Source organism: Terrapene carolina, unplaced genomic scaffold, assembly GCF_002925995.2.
Source record: "Terrapene carolina triunguis isolate 2854851 unplaced genomic scaffold, T_m_triunguis-2.0 Scaffold66, whole genome shotgun sequence".
Taxonomy (NCBI): domain Eukaryota; kingdom Metazoa; phylum Chordata; order Testudines; family Emydidae; genus Terrapene; species Terrapene triunguis.
The window spans coordinates 15,940,495-15,956,142 of NW_020664417.1; the positions used below are offsets into that span (position 1 = coordinate 15,940,495).

The following is a 15,648-nucleotide window of genomic DNA, read 5'->3' on the forward strand; positions in this document are numbered from 1 at the left end:
AAACTAGTAATAGCCCTAATGTGGATGCAATTATACTGGTATAAAAGTGACTTATACTGATATAGTTATTTCCCATCCTGTATGGGAATAGCTATGTGCTATAGAGTAGAGGTGTCACACTTCATGTACATTCTTCATGAAGTCTTTGGCTTTCCTATGACACACTTCCTGTTGTGGAGCAGAAACAAAGGAACGTAGAACAGGACAGTAGCAGGCTACAGTTGCAGAAAGTTCTACCACCCTATTTCTGTGCATAGTTTCCATTCTTAATAAAGGGTTATCTTCAAACTGGTCTGCTCGTTGGTAAAAAATGGTGATCTTCCTTTCTAAAACTGTTCTTTGAGATGTTTTTTACATGTTCAGTTCCACTGTAGGTGACTCAGAAGCAAAACACACATGTAGGTAGGTTCAGAATCTACCTGAACAGAGATTGTAAGACAACCCATTCGAAACTGGCATCATCTCTGGACTGATGCACAATGGCATAATGAGAACCAAAACTGTGGACTAATGACCAAGTGGCTGCTTTACAAATATCTACAATTGGCACTGGCCCCAAGAAAGCTGCAGAAGCTGCCTGTCCGGTGATAGAATGCACAAACACTCTAGTCGGCAGAATAGTATTAGCCAGTTGGTAGCACAAACACGCATGAAGTGGGATCCAGTATGAGATTTTCTGAGTGGAAACCGGTTGGCCCTTAGCTCTGTTTGCAACCACTACAAACAACTGCATAGAGGATCTAAAAGATTTACTCCCATCCATGTAGAAAGCTAAAACCCTTCTCACATCCAATGAGTGAAGCTGTTCCTCATCCCTATGTGCATGGGGTTTTGGAAAGAACAATGGCACACAGATTGCTTGGTTAACATGAAAATCAGAGGCTGCTTTCATGAGAAATTTTGGGTGAGGACAGAGATAAACTTTATCCTTATGGAAAACTGTGTAGGGGGGTTCTGACAACTCGCCCACCCTTTTGGCTGAGGTAATTGCCACTAGAAATGATACCTTCATGGAAAGGTGAAGAAGAGAGCAAGTTGCCAGGGGCTCAAAGGGAGGTCCCATCAATTTTGCTAGAACTAAGTTCAGGTCCCCAGGAGGGATGGGGTTTCATACATATGGGCATAATCTGACCAAGCCCTTTAGGAATTGGGTGATGATAGGGTTTGAAAAAAGCACTTGTCCCTTTCAAGCAAAGACTCAGTTTTTCAAGTGTTACTAAACATCTACCAGAGAGTAGGATAAGAGCAAGCAATGTTACAGTGAAAACTCAGCCTCAACTGTATTTCTTCATAACAGTCACACTTGAATTCAGTCGTTCAAAGTCTTTTCAAAATTACTTCATATTGAATGGCAATACAGACAACTGAATTAGTGCATTTCACTGAAGCAGATTGCTATCCAAAATCCATGGCCCTTAAAAAAAGAAGTAGAACTGCTACCCAGACTATCAAACAAAGACACTTAGAAAATGTCACAGATCTCAGCACAGATAACTATAGATTTTAGGGGACTGAGGTCAATGAGGACACAGTGTATGAATACAAAGGTGCTTTTGATTGCACTATTAATTCCTTGGAAAGCAGTCTCACATTGAAGAAAATTAACGCAGGTCTCAAAGGTTAGAAATGCAACCTAAAATCACTGAATTACAAAATGTGAGTAATGGCACCATTTCATCAAGTTTTAATTTTGTAGTTCATTGTTGAAATGCTACAACTTTTCATGTAAAACTGAAAAGCAATTAGCCATACAATAGGTCCTGATGGAGGACTTACCTGGTTCTAACACTTTCTGCAATACTGTTAACATACTCTGCATTCACCTAAAGAAGTAAAGAACAAAAAAGTATCTAACACACTCCTTTTTACCCAATTTAATATTTTCATTAACTTCCAGTCTAATTGATATAAGTATATACACAAAACACTTCACTGCCTAATTTTTTTATTCTAGGCAAGAGTAATTATATCAGTGTTCCTATAACTAAATATTGTTGTGTTACCCAGGCATCTGAATGTATATTATAAATCATAGATGCTTCATTTGTGTGTAAATTATTTGTCTGTGGACTATATACAGGTTCTCATCACTTTAGTAAGAGAGAGAGCACAGATCTGTGGCAATCTGTCTACAGCCTCTAGTTGTGAGGACTAAATTAGTATGCCCTTCTGATCCTGTTCTCAGTAAAGAGGTCATTTAGATTAATCATCAAAAAATCACTAACCTTTATTAACCTGACCCGTTGTTGGTGAGAAAATTCACCTGTGCAAACTTTCCTTGCCTCGGGCTATCCATATTCAAAGTTTAAACAGGAGTTTGCTCCTCATTTAACTAACGGTGGCATTTAGCCTGGAAATGTCAGATTTTGCTCATTGTTGCTGCCCCATACAACTAGCAGTTTTAGTATGGAAAATTCAGGTTTTATCTAAATGAAAATCTAACACTACTTAAAGATGTTGTCCCTTTGGAGATGTAGGGGTCATCCTGCCAGTTTAGGATTGGTTATTTTAAAAAGTTATAGCCAAGCTTCATCACAAGATATACATTAAAACAGCAATAAGTCAAGAATACATAACTGTTGAGGGTTGACAAGAGAAAGCTACTTCAACAATTGTGTTACCCACATACAGACAGGATACTACTTAGAGTTACCCAGGATGCAAGCATTTGTGAACCTGATCCCCAGAAGCTTCAAGAGCAAATAAAGCTACTGTGCCCTAAGCCACTTCACCCCTTTGAAATTGGGAAATTACACCAAGTTAGAAAGTGACCCTGAGGATTCCTGGGGAGGGATTCCACCCATCCTACCCTACACTACTCTGGCCTGGCCCCCTATACACTGCTACAGTGGCATACAGAGACAAGAAAAAAAATCTTTAGCTGGCTGGTGGGGAGCTCCTCTTGTGCAGGCACTACGCAAAGCTGCTGTAACAGCCTTACATAGGACCCCTCACAAGCTCCTACACTGGAAGTGTGCTGGGGGAGGGGCAGAGCTTAAAGCAACCTTAGCCTCCCACCCTCTGGGCTGTATCTGTGTGTGCTGCACCTCTTGGAGGTGCAGCACATAACTGCACACCTCTTAAATAACATGATGTTAAATGTAACTTATCACTCAGTGTAGGCAGGTATTGTTTTAATTAATACTGTGTCAATTGGTCATGGCTAACCCTAGCGTGAATCTAGTATTTCTGCCTCTGCCCTCATAGGGGTCCACCAAAGAGGCAACTTTAATTCCTACTGAGGAGCCATAGGAGCTCCACCAGCGGGAGTCACCATGGAGTAACTGAATTGGTATACTCCCCAGCTGTCCTGGCCACCTCTCCTTCACAGCAAGTATTACACTTTTACCTCAGGGATGGCCTATTACTGCCTACCCCTCATAAGTAGCTTCTTTATGCCACTGCAACAGAGACTCCTTGCAGAGCAAGGCCCTCTATCAGGACTTATCCCACTGTAAAAGAGTTTAATTTTTTAGATGAAATTGGTAAATTTAGCTAGACTACAAACTAAGCCAGTAAATTGAAACTATCATCATGATCTGGACCAGAAAGAGACATCAGGATCCTATTTAAGCTGATAAGGTGAAGTGTGATCTAGGTATTATTTATAGTTTGAACAGTTATAAATGTGATTAACTAAATGGGTAAACTTTCTTTTACATTTAATAATTACATTTAATAAATAAGTGGAAACTAGCAGTTAAAGAATGCATAAAGACAGATAGATTGTGAGAGCGGATGTGGGTCCCCAACCACCACCAGCTGTCTGCAAGGAGTTGTTGCTAAATATTGCACTTTTATTAGGTGTATTTCGTAGCTATAGTTCTTTAACCATAAGAACAAGAGATTCAGGGAGAGGAAAATTCCCACTTACCCGAAACAGCCTAATTTTTTCAAACAAGAGCTATTTATGTTTTGTAGATTTTATAACCACAGTATTTGCTTTTCTCCAAAAAACTGTCACTTCACATGCCAGCTGCTAGAGCATCAGAGCACCTTGTAAAATACTCATAATCCTAAATAACTGACAAATACCTCTATTTCTTTCAAATTAAGGTAATAAGCTCATATTTTGTCAGGTTCTATGGACTTTTGTGGATGACAGTTTTCTAATCCTTTCATTCTCAGAATAGAATACTTTGCGTTAAGAGAAAAAAATGAATTCATATGATTTTATTTGAAGGAGATGTGACTGCAAGCAGAGCAAGAGTGCCTGTAAGTATAATGTGACAGTTGTTACCTGTACCATCTTTTTTCCCCCCAGTTATTTTCTAGATAAGAATACCCAGGCACTGACCACTACACATGTCCTAATAGGCACAAAGTTTGGGAATTTTATGACTGCCAACATCATTCCAAAGGAATATAATATGTCAGCTTCTAGCATTTTAATTAAATAGGATTCCATGCACATTCCATCTCTTGACCATGTTATTGGTCCTTTATTGAAAAGTAGGGATATTTTCCCAAATTTGAATTGCATGGAGAAATCCTTCCAAAAGCAATGATGATCAGTAAATGGAAGTGATTCATACACTACTATACTCAGACATAGATTCCTATATTGTCTCTTTATTAACATAAATACACCTGTTCATACTAACTTACCTCTGCTACAAAGATAACCACTACACAATCATTCTTCTGCTCTGCAGACATCTCATAGAAGAGAGAGTTCAATGTGCCCAGCAGATAATTTTGTTTTCCCCTTTTCACAGTAGGAATACCCATCACCAGGGAGACTGCAAACAGAAATTAAAATAATTTAATCTCAAGTCAAATAGAGGCTATTTAGTGACTTTTTGCAATTTTGTATGATGAAAATAACACACAGAAAAGGGACCATCATAAATAGGAACTTCAATAGACTGATCAACTAGTTAATGTTTGTGCAGAGGTTTGACAGAGTATGAACTGCCATATGGCATGGGACATACTGTGTGTCCCGATCATAAATTAGGTTGGAGACATTTTCATTTGTACGCTATAGGCATTGGGTCTATATTACATAGCTGTAAGCAGTTTTGAGGACTTTGACCATGTTTACACAGGGATGTTACATTGATCTACTTTGTGCACTCTGAGTGCAACAATTTAAATATATCCAACCAAAGTGTGTCTACACCATTTTGTTTTCTTGGCTTAAGGTACTTTCCTTTATAATCATTGCATCCACATAGCTCCAAGCTTGTTTGAATGAATTGCTCAGCACTCTGATCTTTGATGGTTCTTTTGGTGCATTCTGGGATGACTACCAGAAACTACAGAAATTTTGAGTTTGGGGGGCTCACTCTAACAAATCTCCATTACTCCTCTCCTGACACCCTTTAATTTTGCCAGAGCCATTTTAGAACTGCTGTCAAGCAGCACGGAAGACAAACTGGTGAACATTGCAATCATAACAGTCATTACAACAATGTAGCAAACAGGATCAGGCACGTGCATTTGGAGTCTCGGGGGTGTCGATGCATTTGGCTCTGCTGTTTCATAGGGCTGTTGATGCTTGTCACGGTGCTCCTGGGGTGCAGCTTGGACTGTGGGACTGCTGAGCACTCTGTCCCACCAACCTGGGCTCTCTCTCACACTGTGATGCTGTTGGCAAGCTACAAACCTCTGGCAAGTACTGCACGTACACAGACATCCATAGGCAGGGACACACCCAACTGAGTTACATGAATGCTTCTCCCAGCCACTCATGAACCAACAAGAGAGAGGCTTCAGCCAATTCCCCCCAGCTCCCCAGCCTTGCACCCCAGAGCTGTATGGTCTTGCCGTGTTAGAAGCTTGACCAGTGTAAGTTCATTACCCAGTCCATCCCTCCCTCGATGTGCAGAGGACACACACTAGCCTTTGTAAACTGAGCTGAGATTTCCCAAGCACTTCAACCAAAACACACAGTTTTAGGTAAAATATTAACTACTGAAAGATTGATTTTAAGTGATTAAGGGCTTGTCTACACTACCGCTTAAATCAATGTAAGTTACGTCACTCAGGGGTGTCCGCACCACACTATGTCGGCAGGAGAGCACTCTCCCATCTGCGTAGTACATCTTCATCAGACACGCTACAGCAACGCAGCTGCATCGGTGCAGCTGCGCCAATATAGCGTGGTAGTGTAGACTAGCCCTATAAGTAGTAAGTGTAGAGATCAAAGTTGGTTACCTAAGTAAATTTGCAATGTGAGTTCTATAAACTAAACAGGATTTGAATCAAGCAGGGCCGGCTCCAGGCACCAACGGAGGAAGCACATGCCTGGGATGGCACATGCTAAGGGGCGGCATTCCGTCCATTCTTTAAAATGATACCTTACAAGGCATACTTTGTACAAAACATATCATAATTATATGACAGTGGTGAATATGGGGGTTTCAGGGTGTTGCTTTGAGGCACAGAGTGCCACAATGCTGCAGCAATATAGCTAATAGTAATGAATGAGTAGGAAGTTGAGTAACTACTTCTGCAGAGCATTTCTCTTGAGCAGATTTACTCAGTGGAGCGCTGCTTCTGGACTTGGCCAACTAGCAGTTACTGGTGCAGAGGGCTATGATGCAGAACTGAGATGACCCACAGTGCCAGCAGAACATCAGAATGACAAAGGCAACTGTGAAGGAGCAGAGAAACTGCTGCCTTGCACAGCAGGAGTTCAAGAAAACCTGTGGGCTGAGCTAGCCCCACCCCTCTACACCTGCAGCCAATGCCAGACCTGGAGGGGGAAGAAAAGAAGGGAGCCTGGCTCAGTTGGGGGCTGACTGGTGAGGAGGCAGGAGCTCTCTGTTTGGCTGCCTGAAGGGACAGATCAGTGACCTGCTAGCCAGTGCACCCACCGGAGGCAATTAAGCCTTCCCCTACCAAGAGGAGCCTGCAGCTAAGCGGGGAATTGAACTAGTGGGGCCACACCACAGACTAAAGAGACTTTAATAGGAAGTAGCCTAGGGAAATGCATCTTGAATTCTCTATCCTCACCCGGCCGGGAGGAAGACCCATCTTCCCTGCTTAGGGGTTGGACTACACAGGGCCCTGGAGAGGGTCTGGTTCTCCCTCCAACCCCTCTGATCAACGATCTAGCCACTAGGCCGCCTAACCACTGAAGGTTCTATCACAGCATCTTTCCTAGGAATCTGCACAGAGCTCACTTTAGAACTGCAGTGGCAGAAGACCAACATGAGAGTCCCCTTGAGCATGAAGAATCATGTTGCCATCATCATCAGGAAGCTCGTCACTCCTGATTGCTTCCAGTCAGCAGCTAGCCAGTTTGGTGTTGGTAGATCAGCCACTGGGGCTGTTGTCATGGAGACTTGTGATGCTACAAGGAGGGTGCTGCAGTGGCGTGTCATAAAACTTGGCATTGTACAGGAGGTTATTGATGACTTTGCACAGATGGGATTCTCAAACTGTCTAAAGGCTACTGATGGGTCACACGTGCCTATTCTCTACTCTACACACCAGGCCAAAGACTTCATCAACAGAAAGGGGTATTTTTCCATGGTGCTGCGAGGTCCAGTTGATCACTGTTGAAGATTCACCAATATTAATGCAAGGTGGCAAACTCAGGCCCGTTTAATGGATAAGCAATGGACTATTTGTTCTCCAGAACATTATGGAGATCGATTTAAGATTTGTCTTGTCATTGTGGGAGATCCAGCTTACACTCTACTTCCCTGATTTCTGAAGCCTTTCACTGGATGCTTTGAAAAGAGAAAGGAGTGGTTTAACTTTACCCTGAGTAGTTGCAGAATGTCAGTGGAGTGTGCTTTTGGAAGACTGAAGTGTGAGTATCAGTACATTATGAAAAGGCTGGATGTTTCTCATTATTATGTACCTTGTGTGATAAGTGCCTGCTGTATTTTGAACAAAAACTGTGAGAGCAAGGGAGAGATCTTGAAGGATAGATGGGAGCAGAATGTAGGGAGACTGTCTAAACATTAGGGACAGCCAGAGAGGGTGCCTCTGCAAAATGCCCTAAGTGGTCAAGGAAACAGAGTCAGGGATACATTGTGCTCCTACTTTGAAGCCATGGTATAACTGGGGGTAATAAACATGCTGTAACCAAGGAAATGTGTTTGTGTTTGATGTTAAGAATTGACAGTAGGGAGGAAGGGGATAATATGCCATTTATGGGTTGAGCTATACCTCAAAAAAATGGTTACTTACTGTACAATAACTGCTGTTCTTTGAGATGTGTTGTCCACATTATATTCTACTGTTGGTATACATGCACCCAATGCACTTGAGCCCAAGACTTTTTGTCAGCAGGACCCGTTGGAGTGGCACATGCGCCCGAGTATCCTCTTACCTCCAACTGAGGACATTGAGAGCGGGCCAATCCAACTGCACCTTGGTTGCTTCACCGCTGGACTCCTGATGCTTCTGTAGTAGTGGGGATGGAGGACAGGTCATGGAATACATGTGTACAGTATCTTGAAAAAATAGAGGTTCTGTTACTGGATGTTCTTTAAGATGAATGGTCCCTATCTGTATTCCAGACGTGGGTACATGTGTGTACTACCTGCCTCAGATCAGAGATTTCTAGCAAGTAATGTCTGTCAATCCACACCTGCGTAATCATTCTCTTCTTGCTCCAAACTGAGAGTATAAGGGGCAGTGTGGACTGATTCTGCTCCATTTCTTCTTCTTACCACAAATCCAGTCATAGTCTGAAGCACAGGGGAAGGAAGGCTGGCAGTGGAATACAGATAGGGATCACACATCTCCAAGAATTTCCAGTTACAGTAAGTAACCTCCATTCCATCTTTGAGTGCCAGTCCCTATGTGTATTCCACATATGAGTGATAGTCAAACAGGAGGAGGTGTGAGGATGCAGTTGGTATAGCAGTCTGTAATACTGCTGTCCCCACAATTGCTTGTGTAAGAAGAGGCCTGGACTAATGTATAATGTTTCATGAAATTATGTCTAGTGCTCCAGATAGCCACCCTACAGATGTCCAGTATAGGCATCTCTCAAAGAGATGCTGTAGAAGTTGCTTGTGCTTTAGCAGAATGGGTTCTCACCTCATCTACAGGAGAAATATGCACCAGTTGATAAAGAACAATGCAGACAGAGATCCACTTAGAGTGGGTCTGAGCAGATAATGCTTGTCCTTTAGATCACCTCACTAAAGAAAAATAGTCTAGGCATTTTCCTGATTCTTTTTGTCGTCTGCAGAAAGAATGCCAAAGACCCTCAGATGTAAAGAGAAGCATGGGAAGCATGAGGTTTTAGAAAGAATACTAGTAAGTGAATAGACCAATTCATATGAAACTCAGGAATTAATTTAGGGATGAATTTTGGATGGAGGCAAAGGGAAACCTTCTCCTTATGAAACGTGGTATGTGGCAGATCTGCCATAAGCACTCCCAGTTCACTCACTTTTCTGGCTGATGTGATGACAATTAAGTGACTTTCATGGAGGTGCAGGACATGGAGCAAGTGGCTAGCGGTTCAAAGGGAGGTCTGGTAAGTACTGAAAGAACAAGATTAAGATCCCATTGTGGTGAAAGAACAAGATTAAGATCCCATCATTGAGAAAGTTCTAATGAGGCCCTTCAGGAATCTGGTTGTTGTTGGATGAGTAAAAACAGCATCCTTAAGAATGGAAATTGATGACTGCTGCAAGGTGTACCCACAGTGCACTAATGGAAAGACCCAACATCTTGACAGTGAGTAGGTAATCTAAAATAAGAGTTCCCACAGATTGTGCAGATAATTGGTTCTGTTGTGACCATGTGGAGAAATGTCTCCATTTTGCCAGATAGCATTTTCTGGTGGATGCCCTTTTGCTTTGATTAAGAACAGATTGTTGTTCAGGCCTTTAAAAATGAATGCTCTAAATCTGATGCCCACCCAAATACCAGGCCATGAAAAAAGGGCCTGGATTGCGATGTCTAGCCTTGCTGTTCTCTTGATTCAGATGATCTGGAAAGGATCAGATGCTTTTGGTTGAGATGGGTTGAGATCCCCTGAAGGTCTGAAAACCAAAATTGTCTGGGCCAGTTCTGCACAATAAGAGTGCCCAAGCTTTGTCATGGCAAATTTTTCTTAGAACTTCTGGTATCAGTGGAATGGGAGGAAAGGTATACCTGAGGTGATCTGTTCAAGGTTGCAGAAGGACCTTACCCTTGGAGTCCTGGCCCAGAGCTGGTGTGGATTTGACTTTTTTCTCTGTTTTTAATAGATCTTGTGTTTGTTTGAATTAAAACATTTGAATAATAGATTGTTTTGAGGTAAGATCACTGAGGTATATCTGGAAGGGAAGACAACCTCCTGACATCTGGTGAAGGAGAAAATGGTACTATGCAACCTCCTATGCATGCCACCCAGATACTATAGTCAGGAGGGATATGGGAAAAGTTGATGGAGGAGTGGCAGGAAATGGGAAGCAAAAGTACACTTTTAGTTAAGTTTTAAGAAAAGCAAGTTGTTGTCCTGCTTCCTCTAAGAAGGGTACTACAGAATAATGAGTCCCATAGGATTTTTATGATATAAGCATTAATATTCTAAGAGAATAACCTTCCTAGCCTAGTAAGAAAAATTTATGTTTGAAAAATTTTTGAGAGAACAATTTAAAAGTTTGTATAGTTACTGACGTAAATTAAGCCTTCATTACTTTTATCACCATGCTCACTCTGGACAATGTGATCATGCAGTTTCAAATAATACACAACTAAAAACAATTTCTGCTGACAAATTGTAGATGTCAGGTATGAACTAAAATTACTGAAATTCCCTAAGAAAAGATAATGAACTATTTTCTTCGTGTTTAGTTGTTGTTGTTGTTGTTTTTGGGGGGGAGCGGATTTTCAACCACACCTCTAAGTTTCCCTTTACATTTTTTTTGCAGGTGCAAAAAGAAGCAACTGTAAATTTGCACAGCTTAAATTTAAGGGCTCCTTAAATAAAAACACTGATTCTAAATTTAAATTAAAACCCTGAAAATAGTTAAGAACAATTTCCATGGTCACAGACAAATTATATTTAATAACTTTTATATTACTAGCAATACCTATAATAACCTCTGAGGTCTGAATACATATATTTCCCAAATGTTTTTTCTACCGAGTACATGCACAGAGAAGTTTGCAACTGTACGGTTAGTTGCTAGGCTGTTAGAACTTATTTTCAGAAAAAACATATACTGAACTACTGTAAAGCATTAAGTGGTATTTTCAAACAGGTATAATAAAGATAAAAATTTATATATTAATAGGCCAAATTTTGAAACCACAAACCTTGTATGTCTCTTCAGAGCGAAAAGAAAAATGCCACCAAATATTAAATTTTAGCTCTTACCTCCAGTTCTCCCTTGTCCAATGACAACATTTGGGTAAAGGCTGTTTTCATGCTCCCGGAGGTGAGGTAGGTAGTAGTGTATGTTTGTAAGATGCAAAGGGAGTTTGCTGGTGAGATTTAACACTTTCCACTTCATAGCATCTTAAAAAACAAAAACAGAAGAGGACTGAGGTCATTATTCTGACAAATATTTTCCCTCAACTAAAAGTTTAGCATATTACAAATGCAAGCTTATTAAATCAGAGCCATTTTATCAGAGATTACTCTAGGTCAAATCAATTCTTCTTCATGGTGATGAATGATTAGATTTCCTGTTGATTGCAGAAGTTAAAGAGCAGATCCTTCAATCAAAAATAAGTTTCCCAAAGTCTCTGATGGACTGCAGGAACAGGCCCCAAATGAGATTATTATTATTATGATATGTTTGTATTACAGTTGGTCAGAAACATTTCCTCAGAACAATTTGCTGTCAGAAAATGCCATTTCAACAAAACCAAATTTTTTCATAAAATTATACGAATTTAAAAAAAAAATTAGGAAAAATTGCAAAAATTGTTTTGAAATTGTCAAAGTGTCCTGGTTTGATATTTTTTGGAACAAAAAGTTTTGATTTCTCATTTTGACATTTAATTTTATATAAAAAATTAAATGTCAAAATTGAAACACTTCATGTGTATCAAAATGTTTTGTTTCAGCTGACCCAAAACATTTTTTTAAAATCATTTTTTTTTTGCAGGATGGAAAATTAATTTTCTGTCCAGCTCTAATTTGTATAACAATAGCACCCAGAAGTCCCAATCAGATTGGGATCCTACTGTATTAGGATTTCTACCAAAAACATAGTAAGAGAGATTCCCTGACCAGAGATCTTACTGTTAAATGCCCCAGTCCTGCAGCTGCTTGCACATAGGCAGACTCCTGCATCCATACACAGGTCCACTGATTTCAGTGAGGCTCTGTAGGTGCTCTACTTATGCATAAGCAGTTGCAGGATTAGGCCTCATTTGAGAAAAGAGCCAACAAGTGGGTGTAACAAACAATTGGAGAGGATAATTTTTGTCAGTTGTAAATAAACAAGAAATATCATTAATATCAGTAATTCCTAATCCATAACTTTCAGTGTTTCCCAGCAGGCAAATGGTGAACCTTCTCTCTTAGAATGCAATACATGGAGTTTTTCACTGAGCACATGAAGGGCCTGAATCGGATGTCCTTATACAGTTAAAACTCCCATTGTTTACAAGGACAATGGGACCATGACCTTTAAACAGATATTGAGCAAACAAAAGCTGCAGTAGTGAAGAGTAATATGTAGCACTTATTTACTCTTGAGTCATCAGAATTTAAAAGGGGGGGGGGGAGTGACATTTAATTAAAATACTTACCAATGTTAAAATAATCCAAATGTGAATTTATAAAAATAATCCAAAATTATCAAATACAATCAACTGAAGTCGATACTTGTCATTTGCTAACTTTAGCTGTCTAGATATAAATATTACATTTCTATGGGCTCCAGTTTTGTGAAACATTATTCAGAATAAATGCTAGGAAATTGCTAAAATATAGGATTAGAAAAGCTACTAAAAACCTATACAGCCTGTTCCTAAAATCATTCAGAGGTCAATTAAACTGGTGAAACAAAAATATTTTCCAGTTACCAGTAATTAATAGAAGGCACCCAATGTGCAAAAATGATGGATACCATTAGGTAAACTAATAAATATTTGATAGGACTAAATGAAAGACCTTACTCTTTGTTTTGTTTTAAGAAAGGAACATGAGCAGCAAAAGTTCTTTTTTACTCAAATGTGTACCTGCTAAGCAGCTAGCAGGAAATCATTATAAAACTTAACTTTACCAGGGCTTATTTCTGCTGTCTTGACACAGGTCGAACTCCTATAAACATTATATGAGAATTCTGCCTGTGTCATTCCCTCCCTGTCCCTGGGACTACCCATGCTCATGTAGGTATATATGAGAACAAGCACATATATAGGCCTGAAAGAGAGCAAAACTCCTCTGATTTGCCTGAGAAGACTTCAGGGGCCATATCCTCAGCTCTGCTTCTAGAGATTTTATACTTTTCAGTCTGTGCAAAACACCCAGAAAACTGGAGTTCTGATGGTACTGGGTAATCTCCAAGTTGCACAAACCCATCAGTGGCTACACACCCTCCCTGCATGCCCTCATATGGTGTGGTGTAGTGGAGCAGTGGCTCTGCCTCTGTTTCCATCCTGGCCTTGAGCAGAACAGCCCAGCTGCCAACAGCTTTCAGGTTAAGGTGACCTGGCCCTCCAGCTAGGTCAGATAAAAGTTCCATCCCTTCCAGAGTACCCAAAGTCCAAAATAAACACAACTCTTCCAAACCCTAAGGGGAGTGGGGGAGGGCTCTCATAGGTAACCATTCCTGAGCTCCTGGCCCCAGCCAACCTTCCCATCCACAGTGAGAGCCGAAAGTCTGCTCTCCCTCCCAGCCAGCCACTTTTTTAGCTCATGTTTCAAAGTCCAGCACCTGTTTCAGGTGTCACAGTGCTGGGCTGACTGAGCTCCCAGCAGTCCTTTAACTTGTTTAACCTTTAACAGGGTATATATACCCCGTCACACCATCATAGAGCCAGAATAGCCATATATATGCCATGTTGGAGAAGTGATAGATGGGGCTAGAGTTTGTTGTGCTTTGCAAATCCTTGCTGGTATGTCATAAATTAGTCACCTTTCTCTCCCCTACCTCCTGGAGCTCCACCAAGTCTGAGCTTGATGGAACTGAGCCCCAAGCCTTGGTCCAAGATTCTTTAGGTTTTTTGACAGGAGCATAAATGTTCCAAAACTTTTATTCTAATGTTTGAATATACCCTCCCTTTTGAAAGGTCTGTGGGTTAACTTTTAACCCATTTCAAATTTTCCTCTAAAAAAACCAAACAAATAAATTTGTTAGTCTCTAAGGTGCCACAAGTACTCCTGTTCTTTTTGCGGATACAGACTAACACGGCTGCTATTCTGAAACCTATCATTTGTTTTGATAGTCAAAGGGTTTCTGAGAAGGACATCTCCCTGCTACGAAGAAGCAGATTCAAAGTCAAACATATCAACAATGTGGCTTGATTAATCTTCAGAGGTTGTTTTACCTCTCTCTTTAGTGTTGACTTTCTAGGTAATTTAAGAAATAATAATAAAGAAAGGTAAGCTGTTAGAAAGGGAAGGAAAGAATGGCACAAAGTGAAAAGGGAAGCAAAACTATATGCCAGAAATAAAAATAGGAATGAGCAGACTCATGCCTAACACCTCCGGTCATAATGCAATAATATAAGCACTTGATGCCTGTAGTTCTTGAAAAGCAGTTATTACATGGTATGAATCCCATTGTGCTTCACAATGAGTTCCTTTCATTGCAGAATTTCATAAAATGGATACCTGAAACAAAAAATAATTGCTAGATACTTGTGAAAGCACATAGGCCATATTAAGATATTACAGTGGCTTACATTTATACATCACTTTTCATCCAAAAGGATTTCAAAATGCTTTCCAGCAATGGGTACAGACAAATTCATACCCATAATTATCATGACTGACATACAGGTAAAATGTGCACTGGCCATTTCCCTCTGAAGTTAACCAATGTACACTCACAGTAATTACTACCACTGTGGGTATGTCTACACTACAAACTTAAGTCAACCTATATTAGGTTGATTTATAGCCACAGCAGTAATTACTGCGGTGGTGCATATCCACTCTACCCTCCTTGGATTGACAGTGTGTGTCCTCACCAGAACTGCTTTCACTGACCTAAGAGGGTCAGCATAGGGAGCTGACAGCCCGTCTCTCAGCTCTGCTGGCAGCTCTCTGACGGGAGCCTGGCTGCCCCACTGCCTCCTGGACTCCTGGCAGGCTGGCGCCCACCCACCTCCCGGGCTTTCTATTCCCCGCCAGGAGCCTGGGGAAGTCACCCACAGCTTCTCCCCTACCCGTTCCTTGCCAGAAACTGGGAGAAGCCACCCGGGGCTTCTCACCACTGGAAAGCAGGGTCCAGCTGCCCCTAGCTTCGCGGCCCCCTCTGCCTGCTCGTTCCTCACTGGGAGCCAGGCAGTCTTGTCAATTGCATGGCTCACTGGGCAGGGAGTGGATGGGGGGCCACTCAGGCTTCTCACCCCAGTTTGCTATCCAGAGCAGGATCCAGCTGCCCAGCTCTCCAGTGGAGCAGGGGCTTTCTTGTCAATTTCACAGCTCCTGCCGTGAAATTGACAAGACAGTCGATGTAAGGGATGCAGTGTCTACACAGACTCTGCATCACCCTAACTACACCAACATAAGCCTTAAGCCTCTTGTGGAGGTGGAGTTATTATGTCGGTGTAGTA

At 41.1% G+C, this 15,648-nt stretch overlaps 1 protein-coding gene across 1 annotated transcript in view; it reads right to left on the reverse strand.

Annotated features, from left to right (window-relative positions):
- MGAT4D (MGAT4 family member D) overlaps window positions 1-15,648 on the reverse strand; it is a 59,712-nt gene that overhangs the window by 34,533 nt on the left and 9,531 nt on the right. Inside the window, exons 3-5 of the mRNA XM_029910609.1 lie at window positions 11,288-11,428; window positions 4,609-4,742; window positions 1,777-1,823 (exon numbers count right to left, since the gene is read on the reverse strand). Coding sequence (XP_029766469.1) covers window positions 1,777-1,823; window positions 4,609-4,742; window positions 11,288-11,428 — 322 coding nt within the window. The remainder of the gene's footprint in view (window positions 1-1,776; window positions 1,824-4,608; window positions 4,743-11,287; window positions 11,429-15,648) is intronic.